Raw genomic sequence first — 18,434 nt, forward strand, 5'->3', positions numbered from 1 at the left:
CTGTTGTTTCTGAACAACAACAGCTTTTTGTGATTTAAAAGTGAGTTTAAATGAGGCATTATTATTCACTATAACAGAAAGGTTTATAATATAAATTCTAAAAAATAGAAGAATTTTTTATATATATATATATATATATATATATATATATATATATATATATGTGTGTGTGTGTGTGTGTGTGTGTGTGTGTGTGTGTGTGTTAAAAAACCGATTTAAATATATTTCTCATATATAATTTTTATATAATAATATAATTTAGTAATATACAAAATATTATTTATTAATTAAATATTCCATTACTTATGATAAATTATGTTGTTTATATTACGCATTATATCATATATAATTTTAAATAAATAATCAAAATCTTCATATATTGAGTATGTGTATATATATATATATATATATATATATATATATATATATATATATATATATTGTATGTAGACAGTATATATTTTATTAAGTAAACATTTGAATAATACTTTTTTTTTATTTTGTAGGGTGTTCTCAGCCTCAGTTTCTCCTACATGTCAAGTTATCCTCAACTAATGACGCTTTTTTATGACATATTTCATATACGAAAAAACATTTTTGGCTCTAACTTTTAACATATGTGTTCTTGTTCAGGTGGTGACACCAATCCGTGTAGGGCAAACATATGCTTACAGTCCTGCGGCAGATTCATCTCATGACCTCTATGATGTTCCTCCAGTTCGTCAACAGGGGGTGAGTGTCATGATCAATAACACACGCTCATGTAGATGTCTGCATACATGTATTTATATTTTAAACACCCACACAGGTGTACGATATTCCAGCGAGCAAACAAACTGGACCGCAAGGCATCTCCAGAGCCCAGGGCCTCTACGACACCCCCCCTTCCCAGGACCTGCGATCAAAAGGACTGTATGACATACCACCAGCTTCACAAGGGGTATATAATCTTCAGCGCATTATATTCATTATGATGTCATGATAATTAGTACATGCAAATTAAGAATTTGTATATATATATATATATATATATATATATATATATATATATATAATTTTTTTTGTTAGCTTTAAGTTTGTTTTCTATGCAGTATATTTATTTATATATATTTGTCTGTATAGTTAAATTTTTAGTTCCGTTTTATTATTTTAGTACTGTTAATACAGTTCAGTCTTAGCTAATGTAGTTAAACTAAATTAAAACGAGAAATATTGCCTTTGCAACTCGCTGAAAAAGTATGTATATTTAAGTTTAATTCATTAAATGTTACTTCAAGTAGCAAAAAAAAAAAGTTATTGCTTTCGTTTTAGTTAACTTTAATAACCCTGATGCAGCCCTTGTTCTTTGTCTTGTAACCGAACGCTGTTATTTCCCAGAAATCTTACAAAGAAATAAATACTCCAATCTTTATTACTTTCCCCTGGTTAGCAAATGAAAGCCTAGCTTGCCAGTAATGTTGGAGTCAAACTCAGAGTAGTGCTCTTAACTCTGCTGAGAGGTCAAAACAGAAATAATTGTGCTGAAGCCCCGCTTATGTTTCACCGCTGATCCTGGCGAAATGTGGCGCAGCGCACTGAGTTTGTTTGAAATAAACTGGACGTATGTGGAAGCTTATTATTAGAGTCCTATTTAATTAGGGTTTGAGGAAACACAGACTCGCTTTGAAAGATAGATTCTACACTTGACAGAAATCACTTACAGGCCGCTGTGTTTATTTATTGACCTGTGTCCTGTTGGCATGCCCCATGTACTCCCTTTACGCTGTCAGGTCAATGCTTGGTTTTATCCTTTAGCTAGATGGCAGGATTTTCTATGTACTATTCAGAACTTCCATAAAATGCAGAATTAGACTTATTAGACTGTCAGTGGCTCATACTTGGTGCTTATTAGTGTTGTCAAGATATTGGGATTTCCAATACTATTTTCAATACCACACAGAAAAGTTACGCAATATTAAGGGCATAAAATAAACAGTATCTAATGGTTACTACTGACCACAGAAATACAAATTTGAGTAATGCATCAGTTGTGAAATGGTTCAAATGTAGCTGTAAAGCAGCATAAAAGGCAATGGTGTCATTATTCAGCTCAGTTTAGTTCGGTGTTGATTACATTTTTATTTAACAACAGTAAAGTTTATCAGTTATGAAAAGTGTCGATTCAGCTGTAAAGCAGCTTTACAGAAGACGTGAGAAGAGAAGAAGTGTGTTGTTCAGTTCAAGTCTCTGTTGTTTCAGTTCAGTTCAATAAGTGTCAACGCTAATCAACTATGAATCAATTCCAAAAGCAGCTCTACAGAATATAGTGTAATTATCCAGCTCAATTAGGTTCAAGCTTTTGTTCTCATCCGATAGTGTCAGTGAAGTCAATCAAAACATTTTCTGGACATCAACTGTCTTTTAGATGAGATGGGCATAGTAAAACCGATCAATGGCATAGTAAAATTTACTCCAACTGAGCAGCCAAAGACAACAGTGGCAAGACACCAAACATTTATCGCCAGTGTACGTGTACCAGTACTGCAGAAAATGATTGCTTAATCCATTTCAAATATTCAATATTGGATAAGCAATTGATGTTTTTGCCAACACTTGTCCTTATAAGCACATGCACTTCATGTTTAACCAAACTCCCTTTTCCACAGGTGTACTCAACGCCACCTTACAAGAATAACATTGCACAAGACGAAGGGAGTTACGACTTTCCACAGCCTTCGAAGCACAAGCAAGAAGGTATATATGACGTTCCACCACCGTCACTCTCCAAAAGTTCCCCATGCTCCAACTACGACTTCCCACCCAGCTCTGAACAGATGTCCCGAAAGGCCATGAACAACAGCGCTGGCATCTACGACGTTCCCGCCAGCCAACTGGCCGCAGGTGGATCTCAAGACTTGTACGATATTCCACGTGGAATGCCGCAGAATCGACACGCTTCTTCTGAAAGAGACAGAAATAAATCAGTTTACGATATTCCTCCAGGAGACGCTCGGTTACTCGGTGACGTGACTGAAGGCGTCAACCGCTTGTCGTTTTCCAGCACGGGAAGCACTCGCAGTAGTATGTCGACTTCCTCTTCGTCCGCCGGATCGCCCGCCGAGGCCCGGCTAACATTGGATCTAGACTCTGCGGTCCAGAGGTTAAGTCGTCTTCAGCAAGGTCTGGAGTCTTCAGTTTGTGTGCTGCAAACTCTTGCGGCATCGCCTCACTGGCGAACGTACAGCTTCATGGAGCGTCATGCCAACGAGGTCCGTGTTTCATTGGAGCGCGTCAAGTGTGCGCTTACAGAGTTTATCGCATTTGGCCGTGGAGCGGCTGCGAATTGCACCACGTTGTCCGATCCAGGTTTGCACTCCAAGTTGCGACGCCAGTTGCAACGTCTAGAAGATTCCCATCAGATTCTTCAACAAACACACCAAACTTTAGAAAACAATAGCTGGGCGCTTAATATACTAGTAACGGGCGCCAAGCATCAGAACAAGACTGATGAACTGGAACGTTTTGTAATGGTGTCGCGGACAGTGCCTGATGATGTCAAGCAGCTGGCTTCAACAATAGGGGGCAGTGCAGAGCTGCTTTTCCGAAGAGCACCAATAGAGGGCATCGTTCATCCCTTTACTTGCACCCCAACGGAGGATGACAGCTACGGAGCCAAGACCAAACCTTTCCCCGTATCTCAGGACAAAGCAAACATGAACAGAGAGAAGTGCGTTAAAAGCTGGATGGAAGATTATGACTACGTCCACCTACAGGTGAGAATCATATCTATCTATCTATCTATCTATCTATCTATCTACTTTATCTATCTATCTGTCTATCTATCTAATTATCTATCTTCATATTTTAATGCAGATTCTTAAAAGCAATTAACAGGTATTTAACTAAAAAAACGAATTAATGAAATTTACCTGCACACGAATAGTTTAACCCAAAAAAATGTTAATATAGAAAAACTTTTTGTTCAAAATTGGAGTTATTCATTCACTCTCATTTATAACTCACAAATTTACCAGCATTAGTTAATTTCAGTTAAATAATATTAATGACATTTTATTTTACATTTTATTTTATGAGTAAATACATTGCATTGCTCAACTGTTTATTGTGATATTAGCATTGTTTGCTATTGTTCATGTTTTTTTGACTGGACTTTTATGATGTTTGCATAGCAGACAACACAACAAACGAAAATAAAATGAATGTAAAAACAAAAATGAATGCTACAAAATAAGGCTTAATCCTGAATGCAGAGATTAGGAATGAGATCTCTAACATTTGAGCATGCAGAAAGTGACATTTACATATATGAATTTAGCAGACGCTTTTGTTCAAAGCAATTTACAGTGCATTCAGCACATACAATTTTAATCAGTATTTTTTTTTATCTGGCATGCTGTTGGGATCCAGATCTAAGCATGTATTTCAATCTCATGCAAAAGGCTAAAGAGGATAGTTTAGATGCTGCCAGAACAGGGTTTTAAATAAAACAAAAAGAAAAGATTGCTTATTCAGATTCAGTTCACAAGACAAATAAAGATAGACTTTCTAATTTGAATTAAAAATGGATTTGTTTAAAACCACAGTGGCCTTTGGCTGCTCACTGGGGCATTGAGGTGCTAGTTTCTGCTTTGAACCAAATTGTTTCGACTAGCTGAACGACCTTTTTTTTATTTTTGCAGGGAAAAGATGAATTCGAACGTCAACAGAAGGAACTTTTAGAGAAGGAGAACATCACCAAACAAAGCAAAGTCCAACTCGAACAAGAACAGGTAAAGGACACGTGCACATAAACATCATCGGCTTGTGCATTAGTCATCAATAAACATGGATGTAGCTTAAGAATCATACAGAAATACAGAGTGACAGATGCTTTATCAACCTCAGAATGGATAAGAATAGAAACAGAAGAACACAGTTCAGTTGTGAACACATTAGGTGAAAGATCATGGTGGTGAAACCATTTGTTTCTGTTGCATATAAACTTAAGCCTAGAGAGCTGCTCATATAAACTAGAAGATATTTACACATTCTTGTCCAAATCAGCCGAAGAAATGTTTTCAGGCAAAGAAGGTTTTCTTTTTCTTTGCAAAGAGTAGTTTGTATGATTTTGAGATGGACACAAACTACATAAGATATCTTCAGTGCATCTTTAGCATATTGTTTAGCATATATACACTACCGGTCAAAAGTGTGGGATCAGTAAGACTTGTAATGTTTTTTAAAGAAGTCTCTTCTGCTCATCAAAGCTGCATTTATTTGATAAAAAATATAGAAAAAACAGTAACCTAGCTAAATGTTATTACAATATAAAATAATGGTTTCTATTTAAATATCCTTTAAAAATATAATTTATTTTTGTGATGCAAAGCTGAATTTCCATCAGCCATTACTGCAGTATAAAGTGTTACATGACCTTTTTAGAAACCATTCTAAAATGCTGATTTGTTCATAGAATTATCCATGTTTGCAACAGTTGTGCTTGCCAAATATTTTTTGGAGACTGCGATACTTTTTTCAGAATTCTTTGATGAATAAAAAGTTTAAAAGAACAGCATTTATTCAAAATATAAATCTTTTCTAATAATATAAATCTTTGCTATCACTTCTTAATCATTTAACACATCCTCGCTGAATAAAAGTTTTCATTTCTTTCAAAAAAGAAAGAATAAAAATGTACTGAAACCCAAACTGGTATTGTATATTGTTAGAAAAGATTTATATTTTAAATAAATGCTCTTATTTTTTTACTTTTTATTCTTTAAAGAATCCTGAAAAAAAGTATCACAGGTTCCAAATAAAATATTAAGCAGCAAAAGAGTTTCCAGCACTGATAATAAATCAGCATATTAGAATGATTTCTGAAGGATCAAGTGACACTGAAGACTGGAATGATGCTGAAAATACAGCTTTGGATCATAGAAATACATTAGATTTTAATGTATATTAAAATATAAAAACTATATTTTTTATCATAATAATATTTCACAATATTATATTTTTTATACATTTTTGATCAAATAAATGCAGCACTGATGAGCATTAGAAACTCCTGTAAAAAAAAATAAATAAATAAATAAATAAAAAAACATAAAAAATCATTCTGATTCCAAATTTTTGACCGGTAGTGTATTATAGTATTTTTATACCTGAAAATTACTATATTAGAGTTATTTATAAATAAACTATACCTATATATTTTTTTTTCCTATTTTATTATTTAAAAAGTTCCACCAGAAAAGACATGCACTACTTACATGGATTTCTTTATGATAATGATCATTTGAAATAGTTCTAACTCAGAATGTCTTTCTCTCACAGCTGAACCAGTTCAAACAGCTCGAACAGGAAGTGATCAAACCTGTAGAGAATGACATCACCAAATGGATCTCCCACCAACATTCATCAGGCTCCTCATCTTCAGACTCCTCCTCTAATATCTCCACGGGAGGCGGCGCTCCGATGAGTTTGCGTGATCGCCAACTGTTGGGCTTCTACGCGGACCAATGCGAACAGCACTTTGTGACACTGTTGAATGCGGTGGATGCTTTTTTCGGCTGCGTAAAGGCTGGGCAACCTCCACGAATCTTCGTTGCGCATGGCAAGTTCGTCATTCTGAGTGCCCACAAACTTGTGTTTATCGGGGACACTCTGTCGAGACAAGCCTCGGCGGCTGAAGTGGCGAATCGCGTCATGAACTTAAGTAACATGCTGTGTGAGATGCTAAAGACAGTCGTGGGCTCCACCAAAATAGCGGCGCTTCACTATCCCAACACGGCCGCGGTGCAGGAAATGGTAGATCGCGTGACGGACCTCTCGCACTTGGCGCAACAATTTAAAGTGCAGCTCTCGCAGATGGCGGGATTGTGATGTCATCAGCATAATGTCACTAACTTCTGAACAAAGACTGTCATCTTAACATATATATTTATACTCATATAGATGCATCACTGAAAGTTGTCTTTTGTAAATAGTCCTGCTTTCTGTAAATATTTGGCTCTATATTTTGTGTAGATTTGTTTTATATAATATTAATAATGCTAATAATATTAACTGAATAAATAGAAATGATTGAGACTTGCATTTGTAGAGTGACTGTTAACTTTCCTGATCGTTTTGTGTATTAGGCACCTTACAAGTTGTCCTTAACTGCTAATTATTGTGTATTGCTGAACTCCAGAACCCCCAAAATGGAAATAGTTTGTTTTGAAAATGTGCTGTATTGTGTGACAAACTCTGCCGAGAGAACAAAGTAAAAGATTTCTCTGTCTTTGCTATAAAAATTGTTTCACTTGTTTTTGTTTGAATATTGTGGTAGGGGAATCTCACCAAAAAAACAAAAAAAAAATGTGTTACAGGTCATATTTTACCCCCAAATGAAAAAGAAATCGCATTTAGTTGATGCTTACTTTAGTCATTAATATTTTCTGCATTGTGCCAATTTTTTTTTTTTTTTTTTTTTTTTTAAATTAAACACTGTTTGTATTACTGTAATGCATAAAAAGGCATTTTCATTACTGTATTATGACAAAAATAAATGTACATATACAACACATATAAAGTATTTATACATCATGGCAGTATTTGTTTTACTACTTTTATGCTTATTAAAAAAATAGTGAATTACAGTATTTTATTACAGTAAAAAAAAATCAATTAACATTTTATTAAAATGTCACAATGCAATAAAAAAAAATCTAAATGCAGCTAAAAATAATTTTCTTCTCACAAAGTGTTCCTTTGCGTGGTGAAATGTGACCCAAACATGTTTCCGTGAGATTCATTTTGCTATCGCAGCAAAGCTAACCAAGTAAACCATGTTAAACAAACGTGAAATCTGCCAGAAGCAAGGAAGATGTTTTCCCAAGAGCTTTTACCCCTCCATTACAGTTTTTCTCAGTCACTTTGGTGCATTTTTCAAAACAGAAATGAAATTCTCAAAACTACTTGTACAACCTCCACATCATCTAGTCATTTATACACATCATAAAACCAGTTTCTCATTCTTTTGAACAAGTTGCGATTGCTTTTGTACATTCATTCAATTGATTATGCATGTTTATCGGCAGTTTCCTACATTATCAGTTGCTCATGTCATGTTGCTCAAAACGTATTGCATAGTTTTCTGTGCAACAGTCTTACCCTTCAAAACATCTAGTCTTTAGTTCATCGTATAAGTCATTAAATGCAAAATGGTTAATCTAGTTGTCAAAAACTGCCTAGCACACTTTTTATATTTATTTTTACACATTATTATTAGACTTTTTGTACATTTGGCATGAATTGTCCAAGTGAATCTTGACTTATGAAGAGAATGTAGATGATAAACCAATGATAAACCCTTTCTCTGAAATAGCTCAAAGGTTCATCTCATGAATCTTCAGTTGAAAAGCTTATACTGTACAGACAGAGGACAACACAAGAGTTACACATTCTGAAAATTGACTTATTTTCATATTTATGACTTATTTGTTTTTCCTTTTCTATATCACAATGACATTGTAAAGGTTTTTTTTTTTTTGGTCAGACTTTGTAAAAGTGTAACTGGGAATTCTATCCAGTCTCTTTCAGTCAATATCCCACATACAGTAATGTGTAAATGTGTACGTTTGAAATGGATATATGGCATACATAAGCATATGGCATATTGTTCAATACAGAGGTTTACATCAGAACATCCCTCCAGAGTAAACTGTTATATTGACAACATGACTAAGCAATTTGACTGTCTTATCCGTACACTATGACACAAGGACTTGTCATTCTGATGGCACTGATATGTTCATTGACACAGATATTTACTTTTGAGAGATGAACTAAGGATTTTGAGCAGGAGACTGGCTTTTGCAGGTAATTCATGGTGATTTGCTATTTGTACGAGTTGTTTTGAGAAATGCACCAAAGCGACTGAGAAAAACTGTAACATAACTTAATGTCCCACCGATCCATAATTCCCAAAGTATTATCACATGATCCAATTGGACAGATATAATCTGATAAAAATAAAAAAAACCTTAGATGGATGCGAGCGTCCCAAACCATCTCTTTGGACCTTAGTGACTTATACTTTCCATTCCAGGCTGTAATGAAATGAGCATGTATCATGGCTCATGTGGGTTAGCGGCGATGATGAGGGGCCATCCAAAGGGGATTGAAGAGTAATACGAGCACAGTCTGAACAGAGTGCCACACCATATTATCATGAACATTAACCTGCTGGAACATTCGGAGCACCACATGTCTGCCCAATCTAATTTGGTAGGTTTTTTATTTTGCCATCATTCGGGTAATTTGGCTTTTTCTCATCTAGCAATGTTTTTAACAGATGCACATGATGATTTAGTGATCATGTGTCCTGCGGTGAGATGAAGGACATTAGTTCATGCAGCAGGTGCTCTGCGGCTCTATTCAACTGTGCACCAGTTTCACCAACCATTACCAGTGGCTAATGGGCACATTTTTTGATGGATCATTCCCTGCACACTGCAGGCACATAATACAGACATTTGTTATACGGCAGAATTATATTGTGTGTGTATTTTTTTTTTTTTTTACATAAAGAAATAATCTAGATTGTGTACAAGATAATATAGTTTGCAACTGTTGCATGTTGTTGATTACCACTAACAATAATCCCAATGTGTCCCATAGTTCATGCAACTGTAGGTTTATATTAATACTCTTACAAATGAACAAACTGCTGTAATTGTCCATTTAATCAACGCTCAGAGTTAAAAGACACAGAGATGAACTGCAAAACGTCTTCAAACACCACATAAATCATCTTGCATTTACATTTCACATGCCATCGGTCATTCTTTTGTGCTTCTAGAACATTCTCCCTCTTTTAGGCTTGGTAACAAAAGCTACGAATCTCGCTGGGAACCAAGCAATCTCTGTGAAACCATCAGCATCCACTGACTGGCATTTACACGTAATTAACGATTTAAACATTTTCCGCATTCAGGACTAAGTTCTCCTCGGGGAAAGAAAGAGAAAGCCTTTTTAAAAAAATAAAAAAGTTCATTAAACATGTTGAGAGAGCGGTAAATTCTTACCATCGCTCTCTCCAGACCCTTTCCTAGTGATTTATCTCCCCCTTGTAATGGCATCAGGGGGAGTTCTGCGGTATTGGATGTGTCTTGAGTTGGATCTGCACTGAATTAAAGAGCCTGAGGAGGGAGGGATGAGTTAGTTATCCAATCCCTGCTTCACAGCTCACACTAAATAAGTCTACCAACTAGATTCACCTCGACAAGTGAACTTAATAGAGACAACATATTTCATTAAGTATTCAGGGAGCTCAAAAAGCACAAACATCATTTGCAACTTGCAAAATCCAAAATGTGACAACAGGAAAACAAAATAATTCCTATTGACTTTAAAATCCTCCTGCTGTGTCAATTTGACCCAGACACACTTTTCAATCTGCTTAAAACAGTGGTTAACTATTTATTTGTTAAATACGTCTCTTTTAGGGTCACGAATGTGCATGCAAAGTTTGACACATGGAAAAGCTTTAGAAACACACTGTTTTTGTGTTGGTTTTCATGCAACTTGCTAAAAATCAACACTTTGAGGAACAGGAAAGAGTCATACAAAAACAACTTGTCAAACACTTAAATATGAAAGACTCAAAGTTGACTCCACATTGAGACTCCTCTTCTGAATCACCCATGAACAACAACAAAAAATCTGTTTTTGTCTAATTGAGTTTCACGTCTGTCAAAGGTTATGTTTTTTGGTTGTTTTTGTTTATTAGCTAAATTACTAGACTGTTGCAGCAATGAAAAGAAGTGTGAAAAACCAATTTAACCCTTCCAAGGGCTGAAGAACCAGACATAATAAAAAGACGGAGGAGGTACAAATAACAATAAATGTATGGCCTAAATACATAAAACAGTTAATTTTAAACATATGTTAGTCAGAGTAGCCCCTAACTTGAATATTTGCACTCTGAAGCATTCATTCCAAACACCTTGCATAACTTTTACTGATGTTGACATGCAACAGCAGAAAGGTCCGTTACACTGCAGAACATGTTTGTTGTGTCTCAAACAATGGCACCACATGTTTGCAGAGATGATGTTGTAACCCTGATGCAGAAAAGCAAGACTGAAGAGAAGGGGGGAAGAGAACTGGAAGATCTGACCTGTGAATACAGTGGCGACCAGAGCAGCGCTGGCGATGTCATTTCCGTGGCTGACCACAACCATTTCCTGTGAAGTATTCTAAGGCCTCAAAATTACAGCTTCTGTGCACAGCAAAGTCTCTCTTACCTCTTTCATTTCGTAAAAGCTGCATATATTTTAATAGATTTTAAAACGTTGTGGACTGACAAAGGGGTACCTCACTTTAAAAATATATTGTTTAAAAATATAACCAAAAGTGCAATTATAAATCATTCATACATATTAATTAATAACGCCCAAGCAAATCTTCTATAAATGTTTAGGCCTAAATAAAATACCCTGTACAGTAATAACAAACGACTCTGATTGGTCGATTATTATCAGCGCTGGAAAAAGTCAGAGGTATGATGTGACGATGTTAATCTGACTCTTCCGTAGATGTATGGATATTATTTTATACCCGGGAAATGACAGTAATGAAAGTTAATAACAATATATAACGTTAGTCTTAAAATACAGGTTAAAATCGGAAAATTATTGTTTAGACTCAAGGCAGCCTCTGAGCTTTGCCTTTTTCATGAGCAGCACGTGCACAAAAGATAGTAAGAGTGCTATTGCATTTCTTAATAACTCTTAATGTGACATTAAAGTATTTTATTAACAAATCTATCCATCCATCTATCTATCTATCATCACGTCTTCGGTTTCTAGTGTTATTTTATTCGCATTTACTGCCACCTGCTGGACTTTTTTGTAGTGCAGCAAAAGTATTTCAGCTGAACGTTTCATGTTCATAATTACTGAAGCAAGTGCACAACAATATAATTAAAACTATACTGCAAACTCCACAAGTGTTATCCATTTTAAGTTCTAATTTAGAAGCAGTTGTTATTGTTAAAGTAGTTGAAGCTCACAACTTTGAGGCCCTGCTGTGTGATTTTATTCGCCTTTTACTGCCACCTTGTGGACATTTTCAATGGAGAAGAAAAGTTTGCTGACGCAGAAAAAGGTGATTAGGGTGCTTTTGCATTTGTTAATAAATAATAATAATAATGCCATTGACTTAAAATTAATGCAATATGGTATTAAATTATGACACACCATTAATAAAAGACAAAAGCAGGCCTTACTTATACTATAATAGGGTTTTAATGTCAACACACCTACTTATATGTTAAAATATGCAGTAAATATTAATTCTGTTTCTCTCTCTCTCTCTCTGATTAAAGACAGTCAGTTTTACGCTTTACTGTGTTACTGTATTCGCATTTTACTGCCATCCAGAGGAAATGATTTGTACTACAGCAAAATCACTACAGTCGTACCAGGTAAATAAACCCAAGTGTTTTATGAGTAAGTACTGATTACTGAAGTACTAAACAATACCTGAGAAAAGAACAGCAACAAAGCCTCCTGAGACTGTCAGAGTTACGTTTTAAAAGTATAATTAAAATAATCATTAAAAATGTGCACTGAAGTCAGAGTCCACATAAACAACTCAAATGTTTTATGGAATATATTTATTATGAAGGGAAAACATCTACTGTCATAAAAGGGACCAAAAAAAGACAGAAAAAGACCATGTGACCGTCTACACTGGTGATCATTTCTACAGAAGCTGCCCTGTGAACAGTGTCAGGCAGTTCTAGCTCTAATGCTTCTCTAAAGATGGGAACAGCAGGAGTATCCCAGATCCATCCGCTCAAACAGGACGACTTCAACCCAAGCCGGAGCGGAGGGGACTGATGGCTGCCATCATAAAGCACTACGCTGTGTTGGGAGCGAAGGAAATTTGACAACAACATCATCCTAATGTGCCTATTCTTAACATTGTTAGGGTGTGCAGTCCTGTCAAAATGATGATTACTTTGTGGCAAATAAAGAAGCGCTCATTGCACTTGTTGGACAAATTTTTATGGAAGCCTGTTTCAGTCATGAAAAATAAATAAATGAATTAAAAAGTAATTGCGACCTTAATTTTTAAATACAATTGTGAGGTTTTTTTTCTCCACAATTTACACATTTGTCTTTTTGTTTATGCCATGATAAAAATGATAAATTGTATGAAAAAAGTCAGAGTTGTGAAACAAAAATGCAATTAGCATTTTTATGTAAACTGAAAAAAAATAAGTAATATTTGTTAAATGTTTATATCTTTCAATTCAGTTTTTCCATCAGAATTGTGAGATAAAAAGTCAGAATTACCTTTTATTTTTACTATGATTATTCTTTGGCAGAAACAGCTTCCATACACTGTGAACAGTAGTGCTGTTAGCTCCCAGAAACACTGGACCTTCAGTCATCAGCTTGTTTTTTTGTGAGCTTGAGTCATTAACAGATTGGTTAAACAATAACAAATACATATGGATGCACTCTCACGTAAACATACTATACGTCCGGAGTGGAGGGTAGCAGCGTGTTAGTCGGGACATGAACATGTGACTCAGCCCCTGCCTTCAGACCGACTGTGAACGAGTGTGACCATGATGAGAGGATGTGAGGGAGAGCACAGTGACTGATGCATGACCTCACGTCCAACCTAAAACAGCATAACGTTTCTGACGGTGAACTGGAGGAGATCTGGCTCAGGGCTCTATGTAGTGCTGTCAGGAGGGACGATCCTTTGGCGAGCGCTTTTGGGTCTGTGGCGGGGCGTCGGGGGCGAGCTGCGTTCACTCTCGGACTCCGAGGGCTCGGTCTCAGCCTGAGGAGAACCGGTGTCTCCCACCAACTCCCGCAGGAACTTAAACTTAGACAGGAAGAGCTGCCACACCACGTACCACCCTACAAACACAACACAAACATACGTTTAATGTCTGGCTGTCACTGGAACTAGGAGTGAGAGGACTCTGGTTCAGACTGAAGCATTTGCACTGACTGTATGATAGAGCACAGAGTCAGATGGGTCTTGCAAAATTAAGTGAAATAATGCACTTCAGATCCCTGACCAATCTGACTTACCTTTCATTTCACTGAGAAATGTTTAGCCATTTGTAGAAAGCAGTTAAAAGTTTTTGTTTTAATCCAACCAAGCTTAATGTTACAAACTATGTAACAGCAAAATTTCTCACAAAAAAAAAAAATGCTTAAATGTAAAATTTGTAACATAAAACGAATGAGAATCATAATAAGAAATGTAAATTATCTGAATGCATTATGGTTCTAAGAATTTAAGATTTTCTCAATATTAATTTTATGCAAAATAATAATTTAGTAAACTGGGTAAAATATGAAAAGTAAAGCAATTATTCAAATGAGAATAAAAAATAGAATCAAATGTAAAACATACAAACCATTATGGTAATAACACTTTACAAGAACAATGTAAATAATAATAATGTAAATTCAAAATATCCTTAAAATCTTAAAATCAGTTTTTTTGTTTTGTTTTTTTTCTTTGGGAAGAAACATTAATTCATAAAATAATCTGGATGCGTTATGGTAATGATAAGTTGGTGGGAAAAGAGCAGACATTTCATAATATCTTATTTCTGCAAAATATTATTATTTTTTTGTTCCTCTTTTCGTCTCGTTGGTACAATATAAAAAGTTGAATAATTCAAATGAAAACAGAACAGAAAGTGGAAATGTAAAAAATATGGAAGATTATATAATAAGGCTTAACCAGGGACATGTAAATAATACCAGTAATAATCATGTCAATGGAAAAATATCCTAAAAATCTTAAAAACAACTTTTCAGAAGAAATATGAATTCATAATATATTTGAATGCATTATGGTAATGAGAATTTAGTGAGAAAATGCCATGCAAATAACGTCAATTTAAAATAGTAGTTTTCTTAATGCAAAAAAAAAATGATCAAATTGTCTTTTGATTTTGGGATACAATATGAAATGATAAAAAAAAAAAAAATCAAAAGTTGAATTTTTTTACCATTTGTTAATGTATTATGTACTAACATTATTAAGCAATGAACAATTGTCTTTTTTATAAACTATTATCAAGAAATTAATGTGCTCATTGTTTAACTTTGCATTAATTGTATTGGTAAAATAGAACCTAGGTTCATTGTTGGCAGAATTTGTATTTTAATTCATAACATATTCTGACACTTTAGTTAACCCAGAAAAAGCATCTTCATCATAACTAGCAATACACACGAGTGTAGACCTTCACAGATCTGATCCAAGCCTGCGTCTGACAGGATGACACAACTTCTCCAATGACATACTGAACATGGCACACTTATGTAACAGCTGAGCACTGTCCACAGAACAGAAACCCATTTTACTGCTCCTGTGCCTTTAACAGATGTGAGTCAGTCCGAGAAACCTTGACTAAAGTCAACACTCAACTCTCAGTGAACTCTGTATCACTGACCGTCAGCAAACCTGCTCTATTTCTGTGGTCCTGACTAACCGAGCACATTCTCACACACGAGCCCATAATTCAAGGCTGTGAAGTCCCTGTAGAGAAATCCTGTAACTGAAGGTGTTGCTTTTTCCTCAGAAATGTGACAAGGATCATGACCATCAGATCCCAGAAGAAGCAACCACTGCAACAGACTTCACACAATCATACAGTCCCTCGAATATCTAGTTTAAGATACACTACAGTGACCCAAAAGTATTCAGACAATCCAGTCAGTTAAAAATGGCATCGCATTCGATGAAGGATTGCAGGATCTTTTCTCAGGCTGTTTGTCTGTACTTACCGAAGAGCATGAAGAGGAGGACACATATCAGCGTGGCCACGATCACCAACACGGTCAAACCAACACTCTGCCACATCCTCCTCTTCTTCCCTAACAAACAAACAAACAAACAAACAAACAGAAAAAAACACACCTTCACTTCTGCATGTGCTCTATAAGCTCACCATGTTCTCTATTTAATATCATAAATCCTGTAGCACCCACATTAATTATATCTGATACATCATACATGATTTGCATGCCTAATAGAATACCGCTGATAAAGATTTCAAAAATCATGTTAAAAAAACTTTTTTTGGATATGCAACCTGTTGATATGAATGTATTGTGAATTATTGTAAATCATAAAAGTAAAAAAAAAAAAAAACTATACATATATAACAGAACTATAAATATTATTGTTTTTTAATTCAGCATTAGCTTAAATATTTACAAATATATGAATATGTTATTAACTTACAGTTTTGCTTTCTTTTAGTTTAATCATTATAAAAAAAAGCCAATCTTAATTTACATTTGCAAGGTCCTTGCATCATACACACACGCACACACACACACACATATAAATACATACTTAAATACACACACGCGTGCACAGACACATAACGTATGAGATATATATATATATATATATATATCATATGCAATGTCATACTTCACAAAGCTACAATGTAACAATGCAATCAATGTACTATGACATTACCATGTTTTAGACAGTGCCACTAATATGGTAATGCCATCTGTAACGTTACCAGATAACAGTTATGGTATCCAATGGTAATACTTTGGTACTCTGAACTATAACGTTACCATGATTAGTAATTTGTAGAAATACAAGATATTATGATTTTTTGAAATCATATAGTAATGTCTTTTGTGCATGTGTGATATCAGTATTAAATGATTGTAATAATACGCAGAGTAACGTTAGTCTGTGTCTAATATGAGTCATGCAGATGAAAGTGTTTGTTTATGGTCAGACTTACAGACGTTCACGCCTCAGTCTTCAGGCCGAATCTCGCGGGACGGAGGCCGGTAGCGCATGTCATGGAGATCCTCAAATGTTCTCCTTATTTACATCATTGCGCCGTTAACAGAGAAAAGAGAAGAGCAAGAAAACAGCGAACTCAATCCTCAACAACACGCTCAATCTCGGGGTGACCCGGAAGCGGTCATTCTTACCATTCCGCCGCGTGGTCTTGTGGGAATTGTAGTGTCGTGTACTGCCTTGATTTAATGGTGGTTGCCAAATGAACTCTTGTGTGTGTGTGTGTGTATTTGGCCTCGTCCAGATTGGAGTGTGAAGAAGCATGAATAAGAAATGAATAAAAAAAAATATTGATCAGTGGGATTAAATTTGTACCTTCATTGTGTAGGCATGGGCATATATGGATAGAGTTTTTCAGTGAAAGACAGACCGGCATAAAAGTAGATATGAGAGCCAGACTCCACATCATAAAAAGAGACCAGACCCTCCTCGTAATCCACAAACACACCGATCCGCTGTGGCTTCATTGTACCTATATACAGAGGCAGATACAAATCATTACAAGCGGTGTATTTATTGCCATTCCTCAGAGCCACAGGGATGAAACACAGACTGAGAATCTGAACAAACAGACAAGTGGAGTGATACAAACTGTCAAAAGTCCCAGTACTGTTGGAATGTATATTTTAGGACTCCTGGAGGAGCAAAACAAAATAATCCAAATACATGTTAAATGAACTGAATGCAATTACGTGTTTGATATGTTGAAGATGTTTATTTTTCAGGATCATCTCCTTCTATGACTTCATCAGTTGAGTCTATAGACAAAGAAAAACAAAGACACATTTATCATTACAAACATTTCCTGTGTGTTCTTCTGTGCATGTTCCTTTTAGGATTTTGGTTGAAATGGGCCGATAAAATTCACTTTAAAATCAGTTGTCATTAACTTTTACCTTCTTCTCTTGACTCTCTTCTTCTAGAGGAACAGTGTTGTGGTTCTTGTGGTCTGTCGCAGTGCACATCAGACACACACTCGTCTGATCATCTCTACAGAACAGCTCCAGAGGTCTCTCATGTTTCTGACATATATAGTCCTCCAGATTTCTCACAGGATTCATCAGTTTGTGTTTCTTTAAACCTGCCACTCTTAAATGAGGCTCCAGATGAGTTTCACAGTAAGAGCTCACACACAAAATCCATCTTTTTGTTCCTCTTTTTTTGTGTAGATTTTGTTGATGATTGTCCTTGACCTCTTCAAGCGTTTTCATAAAAAAATAAAAATAAATAAATAAAATATCTTATTTATAAGTATAAATTAGTGGATTGATGAGTGTCAAATGAGTTTCAATGAAATCTTACCTTCTGGAGATGAATAGTTCCTTTCATAATACAATGAGTAAATTAGCACGCAAGTTGCTGTTGTACATTCCACAGTATATGCTAACTGTAAATTTTATCACAGTAACTATGATTTCTTACTGTGATTTCTATCACAGCGAATGTAAGACTACTGTTAAAAGGCATAACTGCATTAGTTTTGTGTACTGTAAATTTAAGTGACTATTTTTGACACAAAAATGACATTTATTAAAAACTCACAAAATGTTACATTTGAAAAAACATGCATTTTATTAAAT

General features: G+C 35.3%; 2 protein-coding genes across 3 annotated transcripts in view; one reads left to right on the forward strand and one right to left on the reverse strand.

The window, feature by feature from the left end:
• LOC127979138 (enhancer of filamentation 1) overlaps nt 1-7,280 on the forward strand; it is a 31,117-nt gene extending 23,837 nt beyond the window's left edge. For both annotated transcript variants that reach the window (XM_052584341.1, XM_052584340.1), the window contains exons 3-7: nt 634-732; nt 809-940; nt 2,646-3,752; nt 4,680-4,769; nt 6,319-7,280. In XM_052584341.1, coding sequence (XP_052440301.1) covers nt 634-732; nt 809-940; nt 2,646-3,752; nt 4,680-4,769; nt 6,319-6,867 — 1,977 coding nt within the window. In that variant the 3' untranslated portion in view covers nt 6,868-7,280. The remainder of the gene's footprint in view (nt 1-633; nt 733-808; nt 941-2,645; nt 3,753-4,679; nt 4,770-6,318) is intronic.
• A 5,352-nt stretch (nt 7,281-12,632) lies between these two features.
• LOC127979682 (small integral membrane protein 13) lies at nt 12,633-17,004 on the reverse strand. Its single transcript, XM_052585279.1, has 3 exons — nt 16,793-17,004; nt 15,807-15,896; nt 12,633-13,913 (listed from the first exon to the last, which is right to left on the reverse strand). Exons 2-3 carry the CDS (start codon nt 15,880-15,882, stop codon nt 13,723-13,725), a joined length of 267 nt encoding a protein of 88 aa, XP_052441239.1. The 5' UTR covers nt 15,883-15,896; nt 16,793-17,004; the 3' UTR covers nt 12,633-13,722.
• Nucleotides 17,005-18,434: the final 1,430 nt, after the last annotated feature.

Source organism: Carassius gibelio, chromosome B19 (assembly GCF_023724105.1).
Source record: "Carassius gibelio isolate Cgi1373 ecotype wild population from Czech Republic chromosome B19, carGib1.2-hapl.c, whole genome shotgun sequence".
Classification (NCBI taxonomy): Eukaryota; Metazoa; Chordata; class Actinopteri; order Cypriniformes; family Cyprinidae; genus Carassius; species Carassius gibelio.